Raw genomic sequence first — 24,015 nt, 5'->3', positions numbered from 1 at the left:
TCAGGATTCCAGTTGCTCATCAACATTCTTTCACATCTAATAGATTATAATTTATTTAAATGTGCTCAACATTGCAAAGTGCAAATGTGCAAAAACATCGAGACAGCATTACTGTCACTTTGGAAAAGATGTTCCTTGGGGATCATATATGAACATGCCAATTAGCTTGCATTAAGCCACCTGCTTTGTAAGTGGATTGAATAATAAATACCTTCAGTTCCTTGTCTTTGTCTGTCATGATCAGATTACATGTAAAACTGTTTACAGTAAACCTAGAAGATAAATTCTTATGTTTACACTAAAAAATCCATTTATGAATATTACCTTATCGAATTTGATGCCTGTTTCTGTATGGTTAAAGCTGCTTCCCTTTTATTTGATTTTTTTTTTTACCTGTTAGTAGTAGCATTTGCGAGTACAGTGTCTATTGCTGGCAACAAACTTCACACCTCTGGCACTGAGGCTTTAAACAGAGAAATTTTATTCCAGCATGTGTGATAAATGGACCTGTTCAAGCTTAATGGCATTGCTGAAACTGAACTTAAAACCACTTTGCGCTTGTATGATGGGGGATATGGGAGAGAGGCAACAGGTTGAACTGCTTCAAAACGTGACTTGGGTTTATGCTAAAGCTTCTTGAACATTCTGGCTGTAGGAAACTGAAAGTGACTGCAAAGTTGAAGCTGCATTAATCTGTTCGCTGCTAAGAATGAATAAAAGTAACTGGAAGGACTGAACAGACACATTGTGTTTTCTAGTGACTGTTGAAAAGAAGTTAATTGACCACTAATGCTTCAAGACTGATGATACTCATTTCTAAAAGTTTCCAAGAAGGTACTTGAGAGATATGGGAAAGAACCCCAGGGCCTCTGAAGTTACTGAGACCCTGGGTGTGTGATAGAATCTATTTTGGCTTCCTTACAGGACAGAGAAGCACAGGTTTGGGGGGATTTTTTTTTTCTTTTTAAGGAAATATTTTATGGGTCTAATTTGAGTGCCTGGTACTAGAGGTATTTTAGTGATCCATGAATTGATTTGTTATATAATAGCTACTGATACTGTCTTGCTTTTAAATGTATGCATAACGTTGTAATGTGATGCTGAACACTTAGGTATTTGTCAGGAATCACAGTGTTCTGATCTTAATGCTATTGCAGGGGCTAAAAAGCTGCAGCTTAATTCTGTTCCGGAAGGTTGTGACTTAACCATAGTTTAAGGGAAGGAAAAGGAATAGGCGTCTCATTTTGAAAATTTCCACCACTTACTGTGCTTTATATGCTTAGATGCATTGCCTTAAGTTTTCTGCAGCATCTTTAAAGATAAGATTCTCAACAGTATGCATCAAATTACTTTTCATATAAAATTCCATTGTCAAAAGAAATCCTTTTGTATGCAATAAATAAAATGTTAGACTGGTATCATTCAAAATCTGTTTCTTTTGCAATTTTTTCCCCCTTCCCTTGTCTTGCTCTTGGAGTCTTGATCCGTAAACATTTTCGTTTACACGTATTACTGCAGGTACTGCCTAAGAAGAAACTGTTAGTGAAGGATCAGCGTTCAGCTGAAGTAAATTATCCTGCTAAATGGGAACCTTGGAATTCAGTGCTTATTTTAAGAGTGCAATTCTGGAGAAGAATTGCAAGTAAACTTTTCTGCTGGTTTAGACAACGTTGAAGTTCCTGAATCTCGGGACTCGTTATTGAACCTTCGGCTGCCTGTCGCGAGCAGGGAGCGCCCGCGGGGAGGCGTTTGGGGCCGTTCGGGCGCGGTGCCGGTGCCGGTGCGGTTCGGGTTAAACCCCAGCGGAGCCCGAGGGAGCCGCTGCGCCCTCCGCACCGGAAGCCGCTGCAGCCCTTTCCTGCTGGAGCGGGGCCTGTGCAGACGGACCAATCGGACGCGTGCATTGTACGAAGTTGTCCAATAGTAGGGCAGGACAGTGTTTAAATGGACCCGCGGCAGCGTGAGAGAGCGGCCGCTAGTTTAGCTGGAGAGCGGAACCTTTCTGTGCGGAGCGGCAACAGTGGCCCCCCTGTGTTCGTGTCCATGGCGCTGCAGGTGACACGCCGTGCCCCTGTGAGTACCCCTGTGAGGGCGGCGGGTGGGCCGGGGGGGCGACAGAGGAGCAGCCGGGGCGAGGAGTGGGGGGGGCGGCGGGCGAGAGAGGGCCCCGCCGGTGTTTGCCCTCAGGCGGCGCGGGGGTCGCGGCCTGGCCGGCGGGGTTCGGGGAGCGGCCCTCAGGCCGGCGGGGTTCGGGGAGCGGCCCTCAGGCCGGCGGGGGTCGGGGAGCGGCCCTCAGGCCGGCGGGGGTGGGGGTGCGGCCCTCAGGCCGGTGGGGGTCCGGGGTCGGCCCTCAGGCCGGCGGGGGTGGGGGTGCGGCCCTCAGGCCGATGGGGGTCGGGGAGCGGCCCTCAGGCCGGCGGGGGTCCGAGGGCGGCCCTCAGGCCGGTGGGGGTCCGGGGGCGGCCCTCAGGCCGATGGGGGTCGGGGGGCGGCCCTCAGGCCGATGGCGGTCGGGGGGCGGCCCTCAGGCCGGCGGGGGTCGGGGAGCGGCCCTCAGGCCGGTGGGGATTGGGGAGCGGCCCTCAGGCCGATGGGGGTCGGGGGGCGGCCCTCAGGCCGATGGGGGTCCGGGGGCGGCCCTCAGGCCGGTGGGGGTTGGGGAGCGGCCCTCAGGCTAGCCGGTTTCCCCCCGTACCTCGGCGGGTGGGGCGGCGGCCGGGCCGAGCTGCGGCCCAGCGCTGGGAGGGGACCCGGTTCCTGCAGCGCGGGCGCTGCCCCCGCCTCGGGCTGGCCTTGGCCGCCCGCGCCTCCCCCGCAGAACAGCGGGGAACGTGGGAGTGGGAAAACTAAAGCTGCCCTAGGGGGAGGCGTAGGCAGGGACTGCAGGAGCCTCGCTTCTGTGGCGATTGTCTAATGGGTTAAAGTGAACTCCACGAAAAAAACTGAAGCCTGGTGGTTTAATTGCTGTCCGTAACAAAGAATATTAGTTTTTGCGTGTGCAGCACAGCTTTTCAATTCATACGGTATGTGTTTAACCAGGAATTTGCTTTATGCATCCTCTTGGGGGCGCTACTAGAGTTACAAAGTGCAAATGTGAGAGCTTTTAACTGCAGGTGAGCACTCTGACCTTAAAAAGTATGATAGGGTGCATTGCCTACTTTTACAGCACCGTTTAGAAGCATAGTGCTCTGAAACTAGAGAGGAGACTTCTTCCTCTAAATATATGTATATATGTGACTGGCTAAGAAGTAAAAGCTGGTTGAGTAATGCATAGTAGGTACAGTGGTGGTAAGTCTGTAATGGAGTCAGGCATTGGAAAGTTGTTGGTCTCTGAGTCTTAAACTTTTGCAATTTTATCATTTTAGATCCGTAGAGGGACGGAGAATGCTGTGCCTGACCTTAGAAGTAAAGCAAAAACTCAAGTGACTGGCAAAAGGTCTGCTTTGGAGGAAATAGGAAATAAGTTTGCAACAAGAGGAACACGCATATCTAAGGTAAAGGAACATTTGAAATCTCTATACAGGGAGAAGTTGGATTGTTGCCCTGTACTAATAATAAATGTTTTCACTACAGAAAACAGAATGCCTCAAAACATCTCCAAAGCCTGTGAAAGCATCTAGCAAGGTGACAAATGGAACTGTACTGCCTAAAGCTCCAGCTGCTGTAAATGAAGCAAACAAAGAAACTGATGTTCCAAAGGTAGGAACTGATGATACTGTTGTTTAATTTGATTTGCAACTTTGAGCTCTACCTTCACAATAGTTTATCTGTGGCTCTATCTCATTCCCCTGCTGAAGAAACAAAGTCTCTGTAATGAGGTTTTGGTTTAATGCATGTTGTAGTTAAGCATAATGCATGATGTTCAAGTGGCAGCATGAGCTGCTGAAGTACTGGATGAAGTTTCTGCTTTAGCTGGCAATTACTGGAAGATGTTGGAATTCTGTGTTTGTGGTATATCAGTGGAAACTTGCTGTGCTGGAGCCCAAGCTTCCATCTAAAGAAGTTGTGTTAGTGACGGGTGAAACATGGAAACAAAGGAACAGTGAAACTTACCCAGTGGACCTGTGTTAACAGATGTGATCTGTTCCTTAGGCTCTGTCTCCTGTCCCTATGGATGTGTCCATGCAGGAGGAGGATTTGTGCCAGGCCTTCTCTGATGTGCTGCTCAACAACATCGAAGACATCGATGCAGAGGACTCGGAGAACCCCCAGCTGTGTAGTGACTACGTGAAAGACATCTACCTGTACCTGAGGGAGCTCGAGGTAGGGTGCCCCAGGGCTGTCCTGGTGTCTCGGGGGGTTGCCTGGCTGCTCACCCACCCGCTGTCTGTCCCCCCAGCTGCAGCAGTCCGTCCGTCCGCACTACCTGGACGGGAGGACGATCAACGGGCGCATGCGCGCCATCCTGGTGGACTGGCTGGTGCAGGTGCACTCGAGGTTCCGCCTCCTGCAGGAGACCCTCTACATGTGTGTGGCCATCATGGATCGCTTCCTGCAGGTGAGATCTCCCCCAGGCCGTGCTCGGCAATTGCTCACTTGCTACGGTTGTCAAGGAGTTCAGGATTTAACTTTTCTTTAGAAATCACATGATCAGCAGGATCTGCTCTGTGTGTAAGAGCTGTGACAGTGCAGCACCTTAACTCAGGCTGCTGCCTTCTTTGAGCCTTACAGTCACCTTTGCCTAGAGTGAAAACCTCATTCATCATTCTAAACTGATAAATATGAATCTGATTTTCTAGAGTTTGACACTTCAAGGCCTGCATTTTGAATGTCTGTGTTGCAGAATCATCCAGTACCTCGCAAGAAGCTTCAGCTGGTGGGCGTAACAGCGATGCTTGTAGCTTCAAAATATGAAGAGATCTTGTCTCCTGATGTAGGAGACTTTGTTTATATTACTGACAATTCCTACACCAGTAATGAAATTAGAGAAATGGAAATGATTATTCTGAAAGAATTAAACTTTGACCTGGGGCGACCTCTTCCAATTCACTTCTTAAGAAGAGCATCAAAAGCTGGGGAGGTGGGTACTTGTATTATTATCCACTATCCAGCACTTCCCTCTATTGGTAAAGCCTGTAAGGATTGCTCCTAGTGTTTTTATCATGTGACCTTTCCTCCTCCAGCTTAAATGCTGGATGAAGCAATGCTCAGCTCTGAAACTCCACCGTGTGGCCTAACACGGCAATGTCACTGTGGCAGCCAGTAGTATTTCACCTTTCTATTCACTGATGCCCGTGTTCAGCCTTACTGTTAAACTAAGAAGCCTTGCTTTTAATCTTTTTAATCCTGGTGATCAGGGTACTTATTAGTAAAACACTAGCAGTGTTGCAGTTCTTTGTAACTTCTGGTTGTAAATATTGTGTTATTTAAGAATCAAAAGATAAGCTTTCTCTTTGATCCAACCCTTTCTTTCTCCACCTCAGTAATTATATTCAAGTGACTGTCTGCACTTGAGGTGGGTTTCAGTTACCTCAGCAGACCACTGGGTAACTCAAGTTTCTCCCTAAGTCATTTTACACCTCCCCTCCCTAGTCTGCTTTACAGAGGGAGCATTAGTGTCCCTAACTGGGCACAGCTGTACCTGATACTGCAGATTTCTGTTAAAATTCCTCCCTTGACTTTGTGTCTAAATTCCAAATGGCTGCTGGTCTTGATTTTGCGAGGAATGTCTGTTAAAAGGATGGTCCCTTAACTGTAGTAAAGATTTTGCTATTTTTGTTTTGTTCTTTGAACACAATAAGCAATTCTGAGTGATGATGCTAAAGTGAAGTGAAACTGTGGATTAACAAGCTCTCACCCTGCTAGGCCGATGCCAAGCAACACACTCTGGCAAAGTACCTGATGGAGCTGACCCTGGTAGACTATGACATGGTGCACCACCGGCCCTCAGAGATTGCAGCTGCTGCCCTGTGCCTGTCTCAGAGGGTTCTGGGACCTGCCAAATGGGTGAGCACTTTAATCAAACTTGTTCTTCACTCAGTGGAATCCAGCTAATAAAAAAGTACTTTAAAAATCGTGTTTAGTTGGTGACAGTGCTGGTGCTGGAATGATGGGTGGGCAGCCTGATGCATAGTGGCAGGTAGAATAAGGAATGTACCAGTAAAAACTCACAATCCTTTTCTCTGTGAATACTGGGGTACAAAAGGGTTTTCTCATGAAAGCTTTGAGTTACTGAAGCTACACTGCAGATTTTCATAATTCTTGCAGTACATGTAGCACAATGAAGTTACGGACCATGAGTAGTGAGTTATTATTCAGCTGGTAGTTGCTTTTTTATCCTGTGCTCAGTCTAAAAGTATGGTCTGTGAAATTGATGTGTACAGACTTCTGCCCATCAGATGACTCTGGATCTGTCATTTCAACTGACAGCTACAGTTTCCAGCACTTGAGGCTCAGCTGTGAGCTCGGGGTGTTTGCTGCCTGAAGTGATTGTGTCTCAAGCAGCAATTCCTCCCTCACAAATCTCAAGTTTGTGACCATTTTGCTGCAGGGTACAAAGCAGCAGTACTACACTGGCTATGCAGAAGACGGCCTTGTGATGACCATGAAACATATGGCCAAGAATGTAGTCAAAGTGAATGAGAAGTTAACAAAATACACGGTAAATATAACTATTTAAATCCTTTCTCTAATGTTATCAAAATGATCTTTGCTGCATGTGGTAGCTCCTTAGGTAAATACTCTGTATGTTATCTTAAAGCATAAGCTGCTCTGCCAAGCCTAGAAGAGGCTTTTGCATTAATGTTAACAGCAACACCTTTTAGACAAATTGTGCTCTTGTTACTTTGCAAAATGCTTCAGTGCCAGCCTTGTTTGTTTGCTTGTTTTTCAAGTAGGCAGGCAAGCTGCCCCAAAATTACCTGCCTGAGTATCAATGGTGTATGCATGAAACTTTTGTATCTCTGTTCTCTTCAGGCTATCAAGAACAAGTATGCAAGCAGCAAACTACTGACCATCAGCACCATCCCTCAGCTGAACAGTGCGGTCATCAAGGATCTGGCTGCGTCGCTGCTGTGAAGCCCTGGGCAGCCAGGGCTGATGGGGTTTGCACTTTGTCTCCTGCTTTTGTACATAGCGCTCCAGCTCCCACAGACACTTCCGACTCACACTGAAGGTGACGTTTTAATTTGCTTTGTAATACAGCTTTCTGTCTAAAAATAAAACTCCTTTCTTTTAAATATTGAGTGTGACTCTTTAAGGTACAACCTACGTATTTGCAATCTAATGTCCAAGTGGAACATTTGACTAAATAGGTGATTGTTACAACTTGCAGTTAAATGGGCTTGATTATTCTCTGTGGTTGTTTCCAGAGAGAATCTCCAAGCTTTATATATTGCACTATATTTATTAACTTATTTCGCTCTTAAGATAGAGGAGGCAGACAGGTTTTTTTGTTGTACCTTAAAGAACACTAAATATGTACTTTTTTCAGTGCCTTGTTTCAAGAAAGTATACTGGAATTTATTTCTTTTTTTGGAGTTAGCCATCTTCAAGTGTGGGGAAAGATGTAGGCTATCTTTAACAGGTATTACCCTTGTAAATCTTTGTGTTTCTCTGTGTGCTTAACAAAGGGAGCGAAGGTAGAAGAACTGGAAGTCTCCTGTAATGCTAACAGCTGTGCAGGGAATACAGATGTGGAACTGTGGGCATGAAATCTTTTGAAAGCAGCTCACCCTTGAAACCTCCACTTCCTGACAAGAACCCTGTTAGGTTTTTCATTATCTATTTGCTTGCCCACATCTTTTTCCCCCTGCTTCTCCAATAAGCCTCTGTACCTGGGATTGTAGAGTCAAACCCAGCATAAGGCAGTTCTTGTCACTTCCTTGGCACTTTGCTTGCTTTTGTCTGTGTTTCTAATCTAAGTGTCAGCATCTTTTTGTATGCCCAGGGAATATAAGCATATAAGTAATGCAACTTTTCTGCCCCAATGCCTCATGTATGTCTATTTGTTAAAATAATCTTGTATAAGTAATGTTAAAATAGACCTTTTGATAGTCCCCAGGTTATGCTGAACTCAGTACCTCCCTTCCAACATCTCTTCATGAGTGTGCCTTGCTCTGATGTAGAAGGCAAGAACCCAACACTACAGAATTGCCCTAGACCTCTCAGTGCTCCCCTGTGGGAGGATGTTAAAGCTCTACTGGGTTTTCTGTCCTCAAGCAGGAGGTTTTTCTGTCCCCTGGGATAAGTAAGCCTAGCACTTGCTGCAAACTGTCTGCTGAAAAATGTGCCTCATTCCTTGTCTGGGTATTATTCCTGCCTTGGAGTGAGGTCCTCATTTCTGGCTCCCAGAAACAGCTGCTGTAGAAGATGGAGTTTGTACCTAAGTTAGATGTAGGCAATGGTTTGGGAGGGAGGGATTCAAGAATTACAGCTGTATTTAAAGCTTATGCAACTTTTAATACCAGCATCTGCAGGGCTTTTTAACTGATGAGAGAATGAAATGCATGTCACTGCAGCTGGGCATAGGGAAAATAATTTAGTTTGGAGTGAAGAAAGGGATTCTTTCTTTAGAAGTCAGTGCAGTAAAATCCTGAAGCCATTGTTGTCAAGGGATTTGTTTGTATATGTGAGAACAAACTCCACAGAGAACACACCTGTTGATCATCCTCTGTTTTATTTTATGGAGGATCAAAAGGCAAAGCAGGAATTCTCAGAACTGCAGGGCAAGCAACAGCCACTCTGGGGGAGGCAATCAGACTTGGGCAGTAAGACCTGTGCTTTTGCTATTTAAAAGGAGAAGGAGTAGTGCATATCTGTAAGTACCTGGCATAAAAATTCTAGCAGTACTACCTCACAAGAACAGTGGACTACTGCATTATACATTTATACATGTTTCTATCATAACCAGTTTTTTATATACAGTATATAACTATTTCTATAAATGTACAGCTCTGCATAAAGACACTTCCTATAACAGGTAGAGTATTAAACATAAATCCAACATGGGCCAGCCATATTATAATATAAATCTTGAAGAAGGCAACATTGTTTATCATACAGTACTATGTGGTTTTCTGTTTTAAAGTCTTACAGTGCCTGTTGGAGTCCCTAACACACCTGCAAACACAAACCAGTTCCATTACATCTCTGTACAGAATTAAATAGACCATCACAGTAGTTTTTCAGATGGTAATATCCCAAATGAGCCTAAATCTTTTTGACATGTAGCAGCATACTTATTAACATGTTCCCCAGAATGATCTGCATTAGAGGAAATGTGCATTCAACATTATCTTCAGTAGATAATTAAAAAGGTTACTGATATTGAGCTGAAGGCACTTAATAAATACACCCCTTTAGAAGTCCCTGGTTCCAGACTGTAAAGCACCTGTTTCAGGAAGATGGTAGGTCTGAGCATTCTTCTAGGTGTTTAAATCAGGTTTTAAATATAATAAATAATTGGACAGTTCATTGCTGTATGGTGCTGAGACAAAAATCAAAGTCTGTACTGTGGGAAACTCAACCTGCTCATACACAATTTACTGGTGAAAATACTGCTGAGAAGGCAGACCTTGGAAGAACAGTGTCCTGAAGGCAGGGGAAACATCTTCAACCACTGGTACCTTCACACCAGTTTTCTCTGACAGTCTTTTAAATCTTGGTGACATAATTGTTGGGAAAGAGTCCTTGTTTCCCTCGTAGTCTTCCTGTCCACCAGCCAGAAGGATCTGTAACAAGGACAGCAAGGTAAGGAGTGAGGCTCTGGAAGCATTTCTGTGTACTTGGGGCAACCTTGCAAAGCTGTGCCCACTTAGTGAGAGCCTTTCTGGGAAGGAATGAGGTGACAGGATTTTTGGAGTGTGTTCATCTTTTGGCCACATAATTTTGCCTTGAGGAGGGTGCTTTGGAGACCCAGAGCTGGAACCAGTTAATTACATTTTGCTTCTTGTGCTACAGCTGTGACTTAGGCTAATTTTCCTCTAGAGCCAGAATTAGTGTCTGGCTAAGTGTACAGCTCTGCAGTAGCCAGTGACAGCTCCTTGGTCTGTGTGACATGCTGTTGAGTGAAGAGGTTGGACTGGGGTGGAGGCTTCTCTGCCCCCTGGGCCAGTATGGGAATTTGCACACCCAACAAGAGAAGATGAGGAGGGGTGGCTCAGGAGGTCCCGTCCCAGCTCCCCGTGCCCAGAGCCCAGTGTGTTTGTTAGGGGCAGCCCTGTGTCCGTACCTTCCTTGAGGATGTCGATGACGTCGTTGGCGTTGAAGCTGAGCTCGTCGGTGTCCTGCGCGTCGTAGGCGTAGAGCGCGCGGCACTGCGGCACCTGCGGCTTGGGCTTGGGCTGCGGCTTGGGCCGGCCCCCGGCGGGCGGCGGCCGGCTCGACGTCTGCCTGCGGACCCTGCCACGCACACAGGGCTGTGAGACCCCATCCTCAGCCCCAGCAACCCCTCTCTTAATGCACTCATTGCAAACAATGGCACACAAAGGGAAAATGCCTTTTCTTGAATGTCACTACAATTAAAAATAGCCGTGCGAGACTTCCCTGTGAAAGGGACAGAGTTGCCATTTCTTTCCTATGGAAATGGATGAGTTCCCAACAGCAGTTCCAATGCTTAGAAGACATTTACTGCCCCAGATGAAATGGAAGCGAATGTGTGCATGCAGTTCATGCATATCTTGGTATCTGCACAGCTCAGGCTGTGTCTCTCCCCTTGCCCCACTGTCACCAGTGATTCACTTCTCAGTATCAAAAACAAAGTTCTAGCTCACAGGCTTGCTACTTTACCATTCTTGTGACTAAGCTGTAACAGACACTTGCATCTCTCTTAAGTTCCCTCAGCTTCCAGGGCCATCTATGGACTTGTTCTGTTAAAGCCAACTCTGAAGCAGCAGGGAAGATGCTGCACAAACTGTCACAGCTGTGACCACTCCAAAGATTAGGAAAGGGAAAGAGGGAAGAAATGCCTTTTGCCAGCTCATCAGCTAATAAAGGCTGGAAGAGAGAACAGGTATTAGACTCAGTATGTCAGTTTAAAATTAATAATATGAATGACTAAAAATGGAATGATGTGGAGGAGAATGAACTGTGATCATGTCAGTAACGCCATGATAATGTAACATGGCTTTTGCAGGACAGGGTTACAGTTACTTACATGAAGTCCTAGGCTTAATTTTGTCAGTAAAGCTCTGATTCTAACTTAGTAGTGAACTGTACCAGAAAATAAGGTAAGTGTGGATTATAACAGCACTTCAGTTCTCAGTGTATCTATGAGGGGAGAGATTTTTCTCCTGTTCTTCAGCATCTACTTACTGCCTTTGCTCAGGGTAGGAAACACTGTGGAGACCTAGACCTAGGTACAGAAATTAAAGAATTCAGCACAGTGGAAAACAGCTCAGCTTTTGTGCAGCTGTGGTAGAACTCCACTATCTTGAATGAGATGTTTTGCTGCAGGGGGCAGCCTGCTGATTTTAATCTTGGTCCTGCACTGGATTGTTAGTATCACTGTATCCTTCTTACAGCTTTGCTAAAAATAAACCCAATTCTACTCCTTAAAAATTGCATCTACTTATATATCTCTGGTTTTGAAATACTAAAGCCACACCTCTTCCAGCTCACAGCTTCCTTTTGCAAAGGAACTGTGTCTGAAATCCGCTGCTGAATGCAGTTATATTGTTTCTTTTCAGGGTCTTAATAAAGGAGCTCATAATGCTCAGGAAGACAGCCTTGGGAATGTCATTTCCTAAGAGTACTTGGGTTTGTTACTGCTGCAGAACAGTTGGGTTTTGCATGTTGGGTTTTGCTTTTATCCTGGGGCTGATGTGTTTTTGTTGTTACACAAACTGTAGCCTCAAGACCAAGTAAAGGCTAATATTAGTAAAAGAGTTAAGGAAGAAGCTGACATGTGACAAGAACCTTTCATCACTAAAAGCCATGAAGTTATTACAAGATAGAGATGTGTCTGTTAGCATGTGCTGATGAGATTGAAAGTGGTAAAATAAGTAGCAGTGGCTATTTCTTTCTGATTTCTTTCTTATTTGAAGATTAATCTTTAACAAAGAAAAGCTCTAAATATGCCTGAAATATCTTATGGCTGACCCTTGGCACAGTGGGGTAAAATGACTGCATTTAGTACAACTGCAAAGACCTCTGGACATGCCTGACCCTGCTTGAAGGGCTCTGTGTTTAGGAACTGGAAAGCTTTTCCTTGGGAAGCCTTGGGTGCACTTCTGACTCTCAAAATCTATCAACTGTGCACATTATGTTACTGTTTGATAACTGTGAGGTCTGTAATGCTCACTTACATTGTAACTTAATAATTACTTAATAATCAGCCTTGGTGGATAACACAGCAGAATAATGCTTAGGCCAACAGGGTAATTTAGTGCAGAACAATAAATAAACAATAAACACTCCTCCTGCCCAGGAGCTTCTCTGCTGACTGACAGCTGAGACAGGGCTGCTGGCACAAAAAGTTGCTCTTGATATGGTTAGAAATAAATGTACTTTTGCTGGCTCAAAGAACCCCCCCTTCATGCAGATCACGGGAGTCATCAGCAAACTGCTACTTCTAAACTAAATTCTTTCCTTTTTTTCCTAGAACTGCTGAATAGGCAGCAGACTTGGACAATTAAGTGACACTTAAGATTCCCACTACAGTAAAGCTCCACTGTGTTCTACAAGAGAGTGGAGTAAGGGCTGAGTTAAAGCAGAAACTGTGGGGTCGCTTAAAAACATAATTTTTTAACGCCTTCAACATTCAAATTTAAGATACTAAACCAGAACTGCTTCACCTTTATTCCTATGGGTCTAGGATGGAGTATGGTTTGGGATCTGATGGAATGGATGATAACCTTTGAGTACAGTTCAATAGTACAGGCTGGTCATTGATGCACAGAGTGTATCAGTCATGAACAGTTTGAGTCTGTAGAAATATTTGTAAAAATGGACATCTTCTTATCAGAGTCAATATAAAATCTTACCCAGCTGCTCCTTGGTCAGGTACTTTCAAGAAATCCAAGCTTTGTGGTTGCTGTGAAATCTTGCCTGATCCTCCTGACGTTTGCCGTGGTAAAGCCGGTCGTGTCATGTTTGTGTACAGGTTCCTCTGGTTGGCCCACTGATTTCCTGGCATCTGGGCATGGGCTGCACCCTGGGGGGGATTTATTACTCCATTCTGCTGCTGACCTGCAAGTAAATAAAGAGTGACTGAGTGCAGCCCAAAGTGCAGCTCGGTAGAGGGAACCTTTGGTGGCCTTGCTGTCAGACTCAGCTGTCACAGAGCCCCACTATCAAGGAACCCAAACACAAAATCATGTTGAAATGCTGATTTGTACCCAGTTTCTGGGCTGCTGACAATCTCTTTTGGCTTGCCAACTTCATGGACTCGTGCTCAGGTTTAAGACTTGTGCCTTGGGTGTTCCAAGCAAGCACAAGGGTTAGCTCTCAGCTGAGTTCCATTCAGGTAACACGGTACCACCAACTCCTCTAAAGCACTGCACAATATTTTATCCAGATAAGGGTCCAAAGCTGCTTATAATAATCATAATTAATCATAATCATAATCCATAGCTAATTCATATCCAAATTTCTTGTTCTTCTGAAGTTCAAACTCAGTCTACCATATGCTCAAAGAATTTGATTGTTTTATTAAGTTGCTATAAATATTTGTCTATTTTAACAAGCATGTGGGTGGGGGGTGTTTGGGCTTTTTTGTTGTTTTGTTTTTAAAAAATGCCTTGATGCTATTTTGGTAGTTGGAAAGGAGTTTGCATTTTCTAGGACTGACATGGGTATATGCCTTTAAATACATAATTATGCCTCTAATTTAAAGCAAACCCACCTATGTCTGAGCTACCTGCAGTATCAGGGCCTAAAGAGCCCAAGTCTGGATGTTTTACATTCCTAAAACTCCTATGGAACAAAAGGGGAGCTTTGCTTCAATTAAAAATCAGTTTTCTCACTTACATGGGTGAGCCTCTGCTCTGCCATTGCGATTATGCCTGCTAAACATGAGCAGAAAGAACAGCTGTGCAGAGAGGAGAATTCACAATCACAGCACCTTTACAGGGAAAACCTACTGCTTCCAACAGCTGCTCTTTGCTTCTGATGTTCTCTGGGTGCTGTGGCAGTACTAAGGTTCAGAAATTCCTGCACAAACCCCACTGTGCAATCCAAGCCAGGGTGGCACAGACATTATGGTGATGTTAATAAAGGTTTGGGTTGTTCTGAACCTGTACAGAACACTCTGTTCAGCTACTGCACCACTGATTTCAAAACAAGATGTGAAAATAGCAGAATCCAGATAATTGTTTGGGACTTTCAAGAATGAATTTGCCCAAATCATGACATGGCTTTAAACCCCTTGAAAGTGTGAGCATTTTAACTGGAACTCTTTTGTAACACCTGTCTGCAATTCTGTTTTTCCAGCTATGTGTGGCTACTTTCCAAGAGAGTTTAACATTCAAAAAAACAACCAAAGCCACTGTAACCTACAGAGAGGTTTGTAGGAAAGCCTTCTACTCACCTTTTAAATGTGATAGCCAATGCCTGAGGGTCATCACAGCACTTAACTTCAGCAGTAGCAATTCTTCTAGCTATAAAACTGCTGAAACAGTTTTTGAAAATAGAAACCAGACTGTCCTTGCTTTAACTGATGCTGCACAAATACTCACAGGTCAGCTCTTACAGTAATTTCCCACTTCACTACTGATCTGGCAGGTCACACAGTTGTTAGTTTGACTCATACAGCTGTGAGGATTTGGAATTGTCTCTTTAATTTGGTGACCAAGACTGGTCACACCCCTAACTTCCACCATTAGCATTGTGCTTCTCAATAAACAGCAGCTGACTGAAAGGCTTTGTTAAAAAGAAAGTACTCTGGGAGTGTAAGTAAAAAAAACCTCTTGGGAAATGCTGGGTCAATGGAATATTGTTCTTCCCTGTGAGTTCACAAGCAAAATGAATCCTATCTGCCCAGGGCAGAAGTGGAACACCCTGATGACATCAGTGCCCTGCAGAAAGAGCCATGCTGCTCACTGGCTCAGCTGCTGTGTCCCAGCACACAGGAGCTGGAACGTGTCTGACAGGCAGCACAATGAGACACAACTGCATTCTGTGCTCTGCTGGCCCTAAAGCAGTTTCACTGCAAAGCATTGTCCATGGCTTAATAAGCACAGAGCCTGGACCCTTCACTCTGGAGAAGGCTGCAAGGTCAGGTTTAGATTGAGTGGCTTATACCAAGTGTCTGAACATCCACACCAAGCAGGACAGCTCTGGGGGAATATCCAGCAAGACACAAATGCCTACAAACAGATGCTTTCCAGGCAGGGTCTTTGACAGAGAAAATTAAACTGTTACCATAATCTTTTTTTAATGGGTAAAAATTGCTAGATGACAGGAGAAAACCAAGAGCCTTTACCTGGAATTCTGTTCAGCCCAAGCTAAGAGGACTTACCTGGAGGAGGTGGTGCAGCTCTCATAGGATAAGTCTGATTTTGAGACCTACTGGAATATCCTCTGCCTTGGCTCAGGCTCCGTCTTGTAGGACCTGGAAGAAACCAGCAACGTTCTGTAACTCCTTCACAGTAACATTAATGAGGTAAGGCCTGCTGGCTGCCAGAGCCCCTCTTCTGGGATCAGAAAGAGCTGATCTTCAGGAATGGGCAATCTGACTCCTGCAGGGTTGGCCAGGCTGTTACAAAGCATTAGGTGCAAAAAGGATGACTTTGGGATATTCTCCCTTTAATGATCCAGTTCAGCCTCAGGATATAAAGCAAAGCCTTCTTGCAACTACAGTAAACAAGGGCAGGACCACTGACAGCTGTAGAGCAGCAAGGAACTCTGCTGTAATCCTTAGGATCTCTGTGTGTTACAGACAAATTAATATGGAACATGACGAGGCTAGAGCCAAGCATGGGTAGAAAAAGTCAACCATTCTCTGATTTTACAAACCCCTAATTTCCAGAGGAAATTCCTACTTACGGGAATTCTTTGGTAGCCCTGGTCCAATGCTGATCTGCAGCACTTTATTACTTGGCTTGAGAATGGCCACATCTCCTTGGCCCTGCATAAACTGCACCTGTCGGGAACCAGCACTGCTCCACGGCCCCCAGCTCTCCTTCTTCAGCTTCACTTCAAGTCTGATAGAAGCATGTGAACACACAAATCAAAAAAAACCAGAATTGCTACATCAAATCAAGGTAGTATTGCTTGGCAGCAGATAACTTAGAAATATAAAATTAAAAGCTTAGACTGAGAATCTGCATTCCATGAATGACTCAGCTGACATAACCACATAATTAAATCTTTTTTCCATGCTTTTTAAAACAATGTTCGTAATTTATATTATAACTTTTCTGGTACAGCTTCTCAAAGGAAGTTTAAGATGCCCTGGAGAGGACAGTGAGCTTTGAACAAAAATGTGCAAAGGTTCAAGTAGGAGATGTGTCAGCTGCCTCTGCTGTTTGTGGCCATGCCCTGCACACAGTCAGAGGCACAGCCCCACCCTGTGCCTGGCTCTGCACTGCCCTGGGCGCTCCGGGGCAGGGCCTGTGCTGAGCTCTAAGGGACAGCTCTGCACGCACACACACACACACACACACACACACACACACACCACACACTCTCTCCTTCCCAGCATTTCCACACTACCCATCTGCTCTGAACTGTACTCAGATAGGGTTTGGGAATGCAATACATGACACTTACTCCTGGCTTTGCATTCTCAGTGTACAGGAATGTATGCTGGAGTTATATTCCTCACTTCAGTTATCCTTCTACACCCTTTCCAAACAAAATTAGTGATCTCCTGTTGCTTTTTGTAATTCCTCCACCTTTTTGAAGGCAATAAAGTAAACATACAAATCCAAGGCCTGCTGTTGCTGATCTCCTTAATGGGTGGAAGCATTAACAAAAGCACATGTTTGCTGGGACTGTTTCCAGGATGTCCTCACAGCCAAAGTGCACATCAGACATGCTCTAGGTTTTCACACTTGTTTCTAAATAATGTTCCCAATATCATTTACTTAAGTGAGGCCTCCTTAGAATTATTCTTTCACCCTGCAGTCCCTGGTACCCACAACAAACTTCAGCATTTCAGAGTGCTACATTATGTGCCCAGAATTCTTTCAAACTCTTCACTGAGATGTCTGCACTCCTAGGTGAAGGTGAAGGAAGAGGATGCTCCCTGCTCCTGCCAGGAGCCAGCAGCAGCTGTGCAGAGGCCCTGCCCTGTCAGGAGAACAAAGGCAGTTCTCCATGCACACTCACAGTGGGAAGTGTCAAGTGGCCCTAGTAAATCCTAACCTGTTACTCCTGACAAGGCAAGCACAAAATCTGGTACCCTTGCACATGCAGGGTTAGACACTGTGCTACCTCCTAGTATTGTAAATAAAGTAGAACTCACACTCAATCATTTGCCTTGGCAGCAAGAACAAACCATTTATCCCTAAATGACCATTGAGAAAAGCCAGAACTCACGTATTGCTAAATTTCAGAGGTAGTTTTTGTTGTGTTTTCTCTTCGTATCGTTTCGACAAGAGGCTTAAAAACTCTGTTTTGAAGACTGATTCGAGCAAACTGTCATATTCCTGTTCATGTAGAATGAAAATGTCATCCTGCATGGTGCTGCAAGGAAATCAGAGCATACAGCATCCAGTTTAAAATGTCATCAGCAAATACAGCCAGCATTAATAATGACATTTGCAGAGTACTCATGGTTAAGTTTTAAAAATATAACAAAGTCCAAGCAGCATTAATTACAGAGCCTTGCTTTCTGAGAACAGGTTTGATTTTTTTTCAGGAGTTGATAATGGAATAGCTGAAACAATCCCTTTTGAGAGACAGGAATACTACTTAGTAATTTTACAGTAATTACTGTTAGCAAAAAAACATGTGCTATTAAAATTACAGTTAAAATCCTTTTCTTCAATAATGGCAGATTTTTAAACTAGAGATAAACTGGAAATATGAAGGTCACTGAAGCAAGTCTGAAACCTAAAGCAAGTAAATTCAAAAAGAAAGCTTACAATTCCCATTTCATCAATCAAATTGCTCTATTAATGGAAAAAATACATTGCAGTTGCTGACCTTAAAGAAACAGAAAGAATTCTCTCCACTTCCATCCTTCTCTTCAAGACCTCCTTCACCTGGCCCTTCTCTGGGCCCTGCTTTATCTTCTCCCGCCCGATCAGGTAAATGCACTTGGGAGTGAGGACGAGATCTCGCTTCACGCTCTGAAACACAACATTGGAAACACACAGCTGTGAGCTGGGCACCAGGAACACACAGCTGTGACCTGGGCATTGGGAGCACACAGCTGTGACCTGGGCATTGGAAATAAACAGCTGTGAGCTGGGCAGTGCAAACACACAGCTGTGAGCTGGGCACTGCAAACACACAGCTGTGAGCTGGGCACCAGGAACACACAGCTGTGAGCTGGGCACTGGGAACACACAGCTGTGAGCTGGGCACCGGGAACACACAGCTGTGAGCTGGGCACTGCAAACACACAGCTGTGAGCTGGGCAGTGCAAACACACAGCTGTGAGCTGGGCAGTGCAAACACACAGCTGTGAGCTGGGCAGTGCAAACACACAGCTGTGAGCTGGGCACTGGGAACACACAGCTGTGAGCTGGGCACTGCAAACACACAGCTGTGAGCTGGGCACTGGGAACACACAGCTGTGAGCTGGGCACTGGGAACACACAGCTGTGAGCTGGGCACTGCAAACACACAGCTGTGCCCTGGGCACTGGGAACACACAGCTGTGTCCTGCCTGGTATGGCCCTGAGCTGGGCAGTTTCTGGCACGAGATGGTGAAGACAGCTCTGACTCAGAGCAGAACTGGTCTTTAGGGGATGTTGCTGTTCCACCCACCTTAAACCTCCTGTCATATTTAGTTACAGTGTCTGCAAAATCGATCTTCTCCCTCTTGCCCACGAACTGGCGCAGCTCGGGGTGCTCCTCCATGCCGATGTAATCTCCCACAAAATTCCTGTTAATGCTGTTCCGCCTTCTCTCCTTCTTGCTCAGCAACAGATCTGATGCTAAATACAAAACATAAACATTGATTACCAGCATCTACCAGGTTTCCTAAACTCATGGTCTCTAAGAGCCAACTTTCACACAGAATTTCTTGGGAAGTGAGAACCTCATTGTTTGTAATATGGAAAAACAGTGAAGCACTGCTACTCAGTATGTATTTTAGGTAAGGATGTATGTGATGATTAAATTCAATCCTAATTAAATACACTGATGGCAAGCTCAGTAGTTCTGGTTAATTAGGAGCACTTCTGGAACTAAGAAATTTCTCACAGTGCTATAAATTAAAGATTAACCCTTCCAAACCCAGCACGTTCATTCACACAGCCCAGGTCATGCACACTTAAGTTCCAGGAGAGTCCATGGATTGATCTTATCACCTACAGATTCCTCAGATTCTGTGTAACTGTGGAAAGTTTTCTTTTTTTGCCTCCCCTGTCTGTCCTACTCAGTCTGGCTCTGATTTCAGAGCAAAACACTGGGCAGTCCAAGCATGCAGAGCAGTCAGCCTCCTCAGTTGGTACTGCAGGGCTCCAACAAAGTGCAATCACTCTGAGACAGTCACCTGCAATGCAACTTTTGCCTACAGAGAGGGATTTGCCCCTCTTTGTGTCCCTCCTTCTGTTCCTGGAACCATGTGTGTGTGCAGTGCCTGCCACCAGAAGTTCTGACCTACCTTCTTCTCTCATCTGCACGTATTTTTTCCTGGCTGCATACTTCCTCCAGGCCTTCTGAATGGCCCTGGCATACCCATCATACTTCCTCTCTCTCATCTCTTCCAACAGGAACAGCTGTACAGAGACAGTGGGGTGGGGCAGACATTTTACATGCAAAGTTCAAGAAAAAGCTGCATTTTACTTTTGACAACTCTCCAGTGCATTTCACTCTAGATCCAAGCTGGTTCCTCTTCCACAACTGTGGGATCTGAGACTGGAATGCTAAGGAAGCCTTTCTGGAAGGCTCTGGAAGAAATCTCTGCTGCTTGAGTGGCTGTGGCTCTTACCAGTCTATCCAGTAAGTTCCATACCCCATGATGAAGGAAGAGGAATATGGATTCTCCCTGAAATATTCTACTGGTACAATGCAAGGTTCTCCACTGGCCATTTATTCAGTCTCCCTCCACACATTCTCCAAAATTCCTCCTTGTCTTGTCAGAATGTTATCATGCCTGTGGGGATCTATGCCATGTGTAACACAACTGTTCACAAGCAACTTTCTTCCCTGGCTGAATTTCAGACCCTCCTGTCCACTGGCTCCATTCCTTCTCACCACTGAAGGTTGTCAGCTGGCTGCAGGACTTGTAACTATGACCTTATAATTCACAAGAATGACATAGCAAGGTCTAAAATATCAGAAATCAAGAGAAAAACACTATTTTTTTAAAACAGGAATGGAAGGTGGAGCCCCTTTTTTGAGAATCCCAGGTCCTATTAAAATACATGTAAATTTAATGCATTTTAAACAACTTCATAATTATTGTAGGATACAGGACATTCACTACAGCCTTTGCATACTTCAGTGAAATGGGATTTTTATCTTATCAGGAGCACAAGCATTTGGCTAAATTGCAGCATTCAATCCAACATGACTGTTGCTTATTATTTCCCTGCATTGTATGTTGAATACTCAAAGGAGTAATTAGCAAAAATGGGTATATGAGAAGCAAACCTGGCTTTAGGATTTCTTTTTTTTTTACTTTGATGGTCTGAACCATGCAAACCTAGAAAAACAGTTGTTCATATTGATCTGAAAAAGGAAACTCGATCTGGTGCAAACCATTTCCACAGAACCTCACTTGCTCCTGTACAGAGTTATTTATTCAGGTGTGTGATGGAAATGTAAATAATGAAGCCTTTCTGCCACCCATAAAACCTTATTTCACAGTTGGCAATTCTCCATCTACAGCAAACTTATTTAATTTTTTTTTAAAATGTCTTCCTGAACACAAGCACTGGTTGGGATTTCAGCACAGCCATGAGAGCTCCTGATGCAAAAACATCCTCAGCTGCAGCAGGGGCATGACCAACTCCATGTAATTCAGGTTACAGTGACAATATTGACTGTCTCTCATGAACACTCCTGAGTTATTTCTCTAACAATAATGTTAATTGCAAAATCTCAGTGCAAAATAATCTATCATCTGCAGCCGAAGGTCACCATTAAAGAAGTTCAACTAAATCACTGAGCTAAAATACAGTTCTTAAACTACACAGAAATAAAGATATTGCACAGACCCTTTCCTAAAATATGTATTATAAAGCCTCCTCTTACACTCTCAAGCAAATCAAGTATTTTTTATCTTTAACCACAACAGGTGCTCTTTTTGGTGGAAGAAAGAAAAAATTTCATTTACCATCTAAAAGATTATTTTTCTCAGAAGCAATTCGATCCTCCCCAATATTTCAGTAATATGAGAGATGATTGTCTTTCTTAATAAAAGATAAATCACTCTTTAAAATATTCAGTTTGTAAAAATATTTTCAACATAAAATAAAAAAGGCCAGACTCATTTTGGTACTTACTTACAAAGAGATTTCATGGCATTAAAAAAAAAAAAAAGAAAACATAGTAATTAAAAGCATTAATTAAAATTAAAATTGAAACACAACCCCTAAAAATTTCCAGTCAACTTCATGTTGTCCTAACCTGCAGAATTGCCCCTCAGTAAAACTCACAGATACACCATTAAATGAACATCCATGCAAGCAGGACTTAGCATCACAGAAATGCACTGGGATGGGAAGAAGCTTCCACTGGGCAGCAATGTCCTCCTCTCAGAGGAGCCAGCAGCACTCAGGCTGGGTTACAGATCATTTCTGGCTGAAGGGGAACTGGATCCATCAATCCCATGGCAGCACTGCCACCTGGCCACTGTACAGGACAGACACCAGGAAACCACACCAACGTGGAAGACAAAACTCCCAATAATCTCCAGAAACCACAGCCATGCTCCACAGGAAGCAGGTACAGCTCACACTCCCTCAGAACTGGCTGGCTGTTGTCGCCATGACCAAGTAGGATCCATCCCATAATAGTTTCCTGCTGTGCCAATATGCCACCTGAAGAACTGTAATAACCAACACCTCAAGCACTGCATGCTGTGGTGTATAAACACGTCTCCCAGATGCAGGCAGGAATGTAAATCCCATTACTCCTGAACAGTATCTTACCTTTTTTATGGTAGAAACAACAAAATTTCTATTATGCCTTGGAGAAACATCCTTTTTCTGCCTTTAAGAAATACCTTCCCATGTGATTGGACACAGCAGCATCATGGCCCGAATTATTAGAAAAATATATGTTCCTAGAGCAGCTACAGAAGTGTTCAGCTTTTGTTTTAGCATGTAACTTCAGACAAAGCACCAAGAAATTGATGCTCAGCTGCAAGATGTGCTACACAAAGTAAGGCCCATTGCTCCTGATGCACCAGGAATACATCAGGGTGAGCAGAGCACAAATTTTCCTTAGCAACTTTCCTGAACAGCACAGTAAGAAAACTTTTTTCCAACAGATTTTGCACAACTTAGTAGGCACAGGATAAAACCAGTCTTGTGATGCCTCCCTAATATTCTCTTTGGGATTTCAAATTGCAGTCATTCTGGAACACTGATTTACTGTCCTTACCATCCCTTGGGATTATTCTACCTTCATCAATAATTCTTGTTATGAGAAGAGGACCAATGTTCTTGATACCAAAGCATCTTCATAACCTATTTTTCTTCTTCTTGATGCATTTAATTCTCCCTCTATTAAGTGCCAAAACCCTGCAGTGACTTTATGTAGTGTGCCCTTCACAGAGGCTCTGTGATAGACAGGCTCAGCTTGTCTCAGATTTTTACACTTCCCACACCTCAGCAGGTATCATGCTCAACTTGGCAGGCAGGACCTTAATTTCAGCAAACAGCTGCATAATTAAAGAATTGTGTTCTGGCACACTTACAGACTCTGGAGCTTTGATGAAGACTTTGGACTTGCCGAGCTGGTACTGGTCAGGATCCATGTTGACTGACTGAAGCAGGTGGAGGACTCCTTGTTTCTCTTCTCCTTTCCACGAGGGCCAGGTTGCTTTGGTGAGAATGGCATACCTTAAACCACCAACAAGAAGAGATTAAAACCTGGGGTCAAACAGCAGCAGCAGAACACCACTGACTCTTGGCCAGCACTACCCTGGGGGAGGGTGACAATGGCAGCAGCACTCAGAGCTTGGTGTGTGTGAAGATGCACAGTATTAAGATGTTTCTTGTTTAGTGAGACCAAGGAATGGAGGAATCTCCCACTTCCAGATGTTGTCTGCTAACTGCAGCAGTTCATTGCACAAAGTTGTGCTGGAATCTGCTTAAGTCCAGGGTGAGATTATTCACCGACAATGACCCATGGGCCAGGTTTGAGCAGCTATATCCTTGGTACTCTGAGCTGGTTCCCAAGCACATGTCCAATTCCTCACTCAAGCCTTCTTACTCTTACTCTTACAAAGGTCTTTTCTGTTTCTGAGCAAGTGACCAGCTTGTGTTCCTAACCCACCTGCTCAACAGCTGGGCTGCCTTTAGCAAGGAGCAGTGCTGGTTCTATCCCAGGAAGCCTCTGGCTTGGCCTCTGGTGCAAGAAGAAGCCACAGAGATGTTGGTGCTACCTTGAGGGCACTCTGGGAACTGACCCCACAGAGGGGCCCAAGGAGCAGGGAAGTGCTCTAACTTTGACAGAAAGAAGCATGAAGCCCTCTCTCTCATGGTATCCTCTGTAAGCCTTGAGAATGAAGTAATGCCAGGCTGCAGCCCCTTTTAAACTGCCCACTTCTCCAGGCTTCACTTGGGTTTGGAGCTGCCAGGCTGGAGTTACAAAGCTGCCTTGTTCCACTGCCCACCAAAGGAGCATTGCTGGGCTTTAGCTGCCCCAGCCTGTCTGTGGGGAAGGAACTGCTCTGGCAGCACCTGTCTAGGCTCCCTTGACAAGACTGGAGAACAACTAAATATATTGAGACAAATTTCTCCCCAAAATCTTATAATTACTCTTGACAGTTTCCTTTCAATGCCT

General features: G+C 44.5%; 2 protein-coding genes across 2 annotated transcripts in view; one reads left to right on the top strand and one right to left on the bottom strand.

Annotated features, from left to right (window-relative positions):
• The first annotated feature begins 1,997 nt into the window (after positions 1-1,997).
• CCNB2 (cyclin B2) lies at positions 1,998-7,178 on the top strand. Its single transcript, XM_058033505.1, has 9 exons — positions 1,998-2,073; positions 3,366-3,494; positions 3,574-3,699; positions 4,093-4,263; positions 4,340-4,498; positions 4,784-5,020; positions 5,806-5,946; positions 6,491-6,601; positions 6,916-7,178. The coding sequence occupies exons 1-9, from the start codon at positions 2,044-2,046 to the stop codon at positions 7,015-7,017; spliced, it is 1,206 nt and encodes a 401-aa protein (XP_057889488.1). The 5' UTR covers positions 1,998-2,043; the 3' UTR covers positions 7,018-7,178.
• Positions 7,179-8,603: 1,425 nt separating this feature from the next.
• Positions 8,604-24,015, bottom strand: part of MYO1E (myosin IE) — a 76,920-nt gene continuing 61,508 nt past the window's right edge. Inside the window, 10 exon segments of the mRNA XM_058033553.1 lie at positions 8,604-9,671; positions 10,172-10,341; positions 12,924-13,128; positions 15,398-15,490; positions 15,925-16,082; positions 17,422-17,568; positions 18,031-18,176; positions 18,820-18,989; positions 19,661-19,775; positions 22,925-23,069. Coding sequence (XP_057889536.1) covers positions 9,595-9,671; positions 10,172-10,341; positions 12,924-13,128; positions 15,398-15,490; positions 15,925-16,082; positions 17,422-17,568; positions 18,031-18,176; positions 18,820-18,989; positions 19,661-19,775; positions 22,925-23,069 — 1,426 coding nt within the window. The 3' untranslated portion in view covers positions 8,604-9,594.

This window comes from Melospiza georgiana, chromosome 13 (assembly GCF_028018845.1).
Source record: "Melospiza georgiana isolate bMelGeo1 chromosome 13, bMelGeo1.pri, whole genome shotgun sequence".
Lineage (NCBI taxonomy): Eukaryota > Metazoa > Chordata > Aves > Passeriformes > Passerellidae > Melospiza > Melospiza georgiana.
Note: the sequence above shows the minus strand (reverse complement) of the source record. Positions and strands in the feature narration are given on the sequence as shown.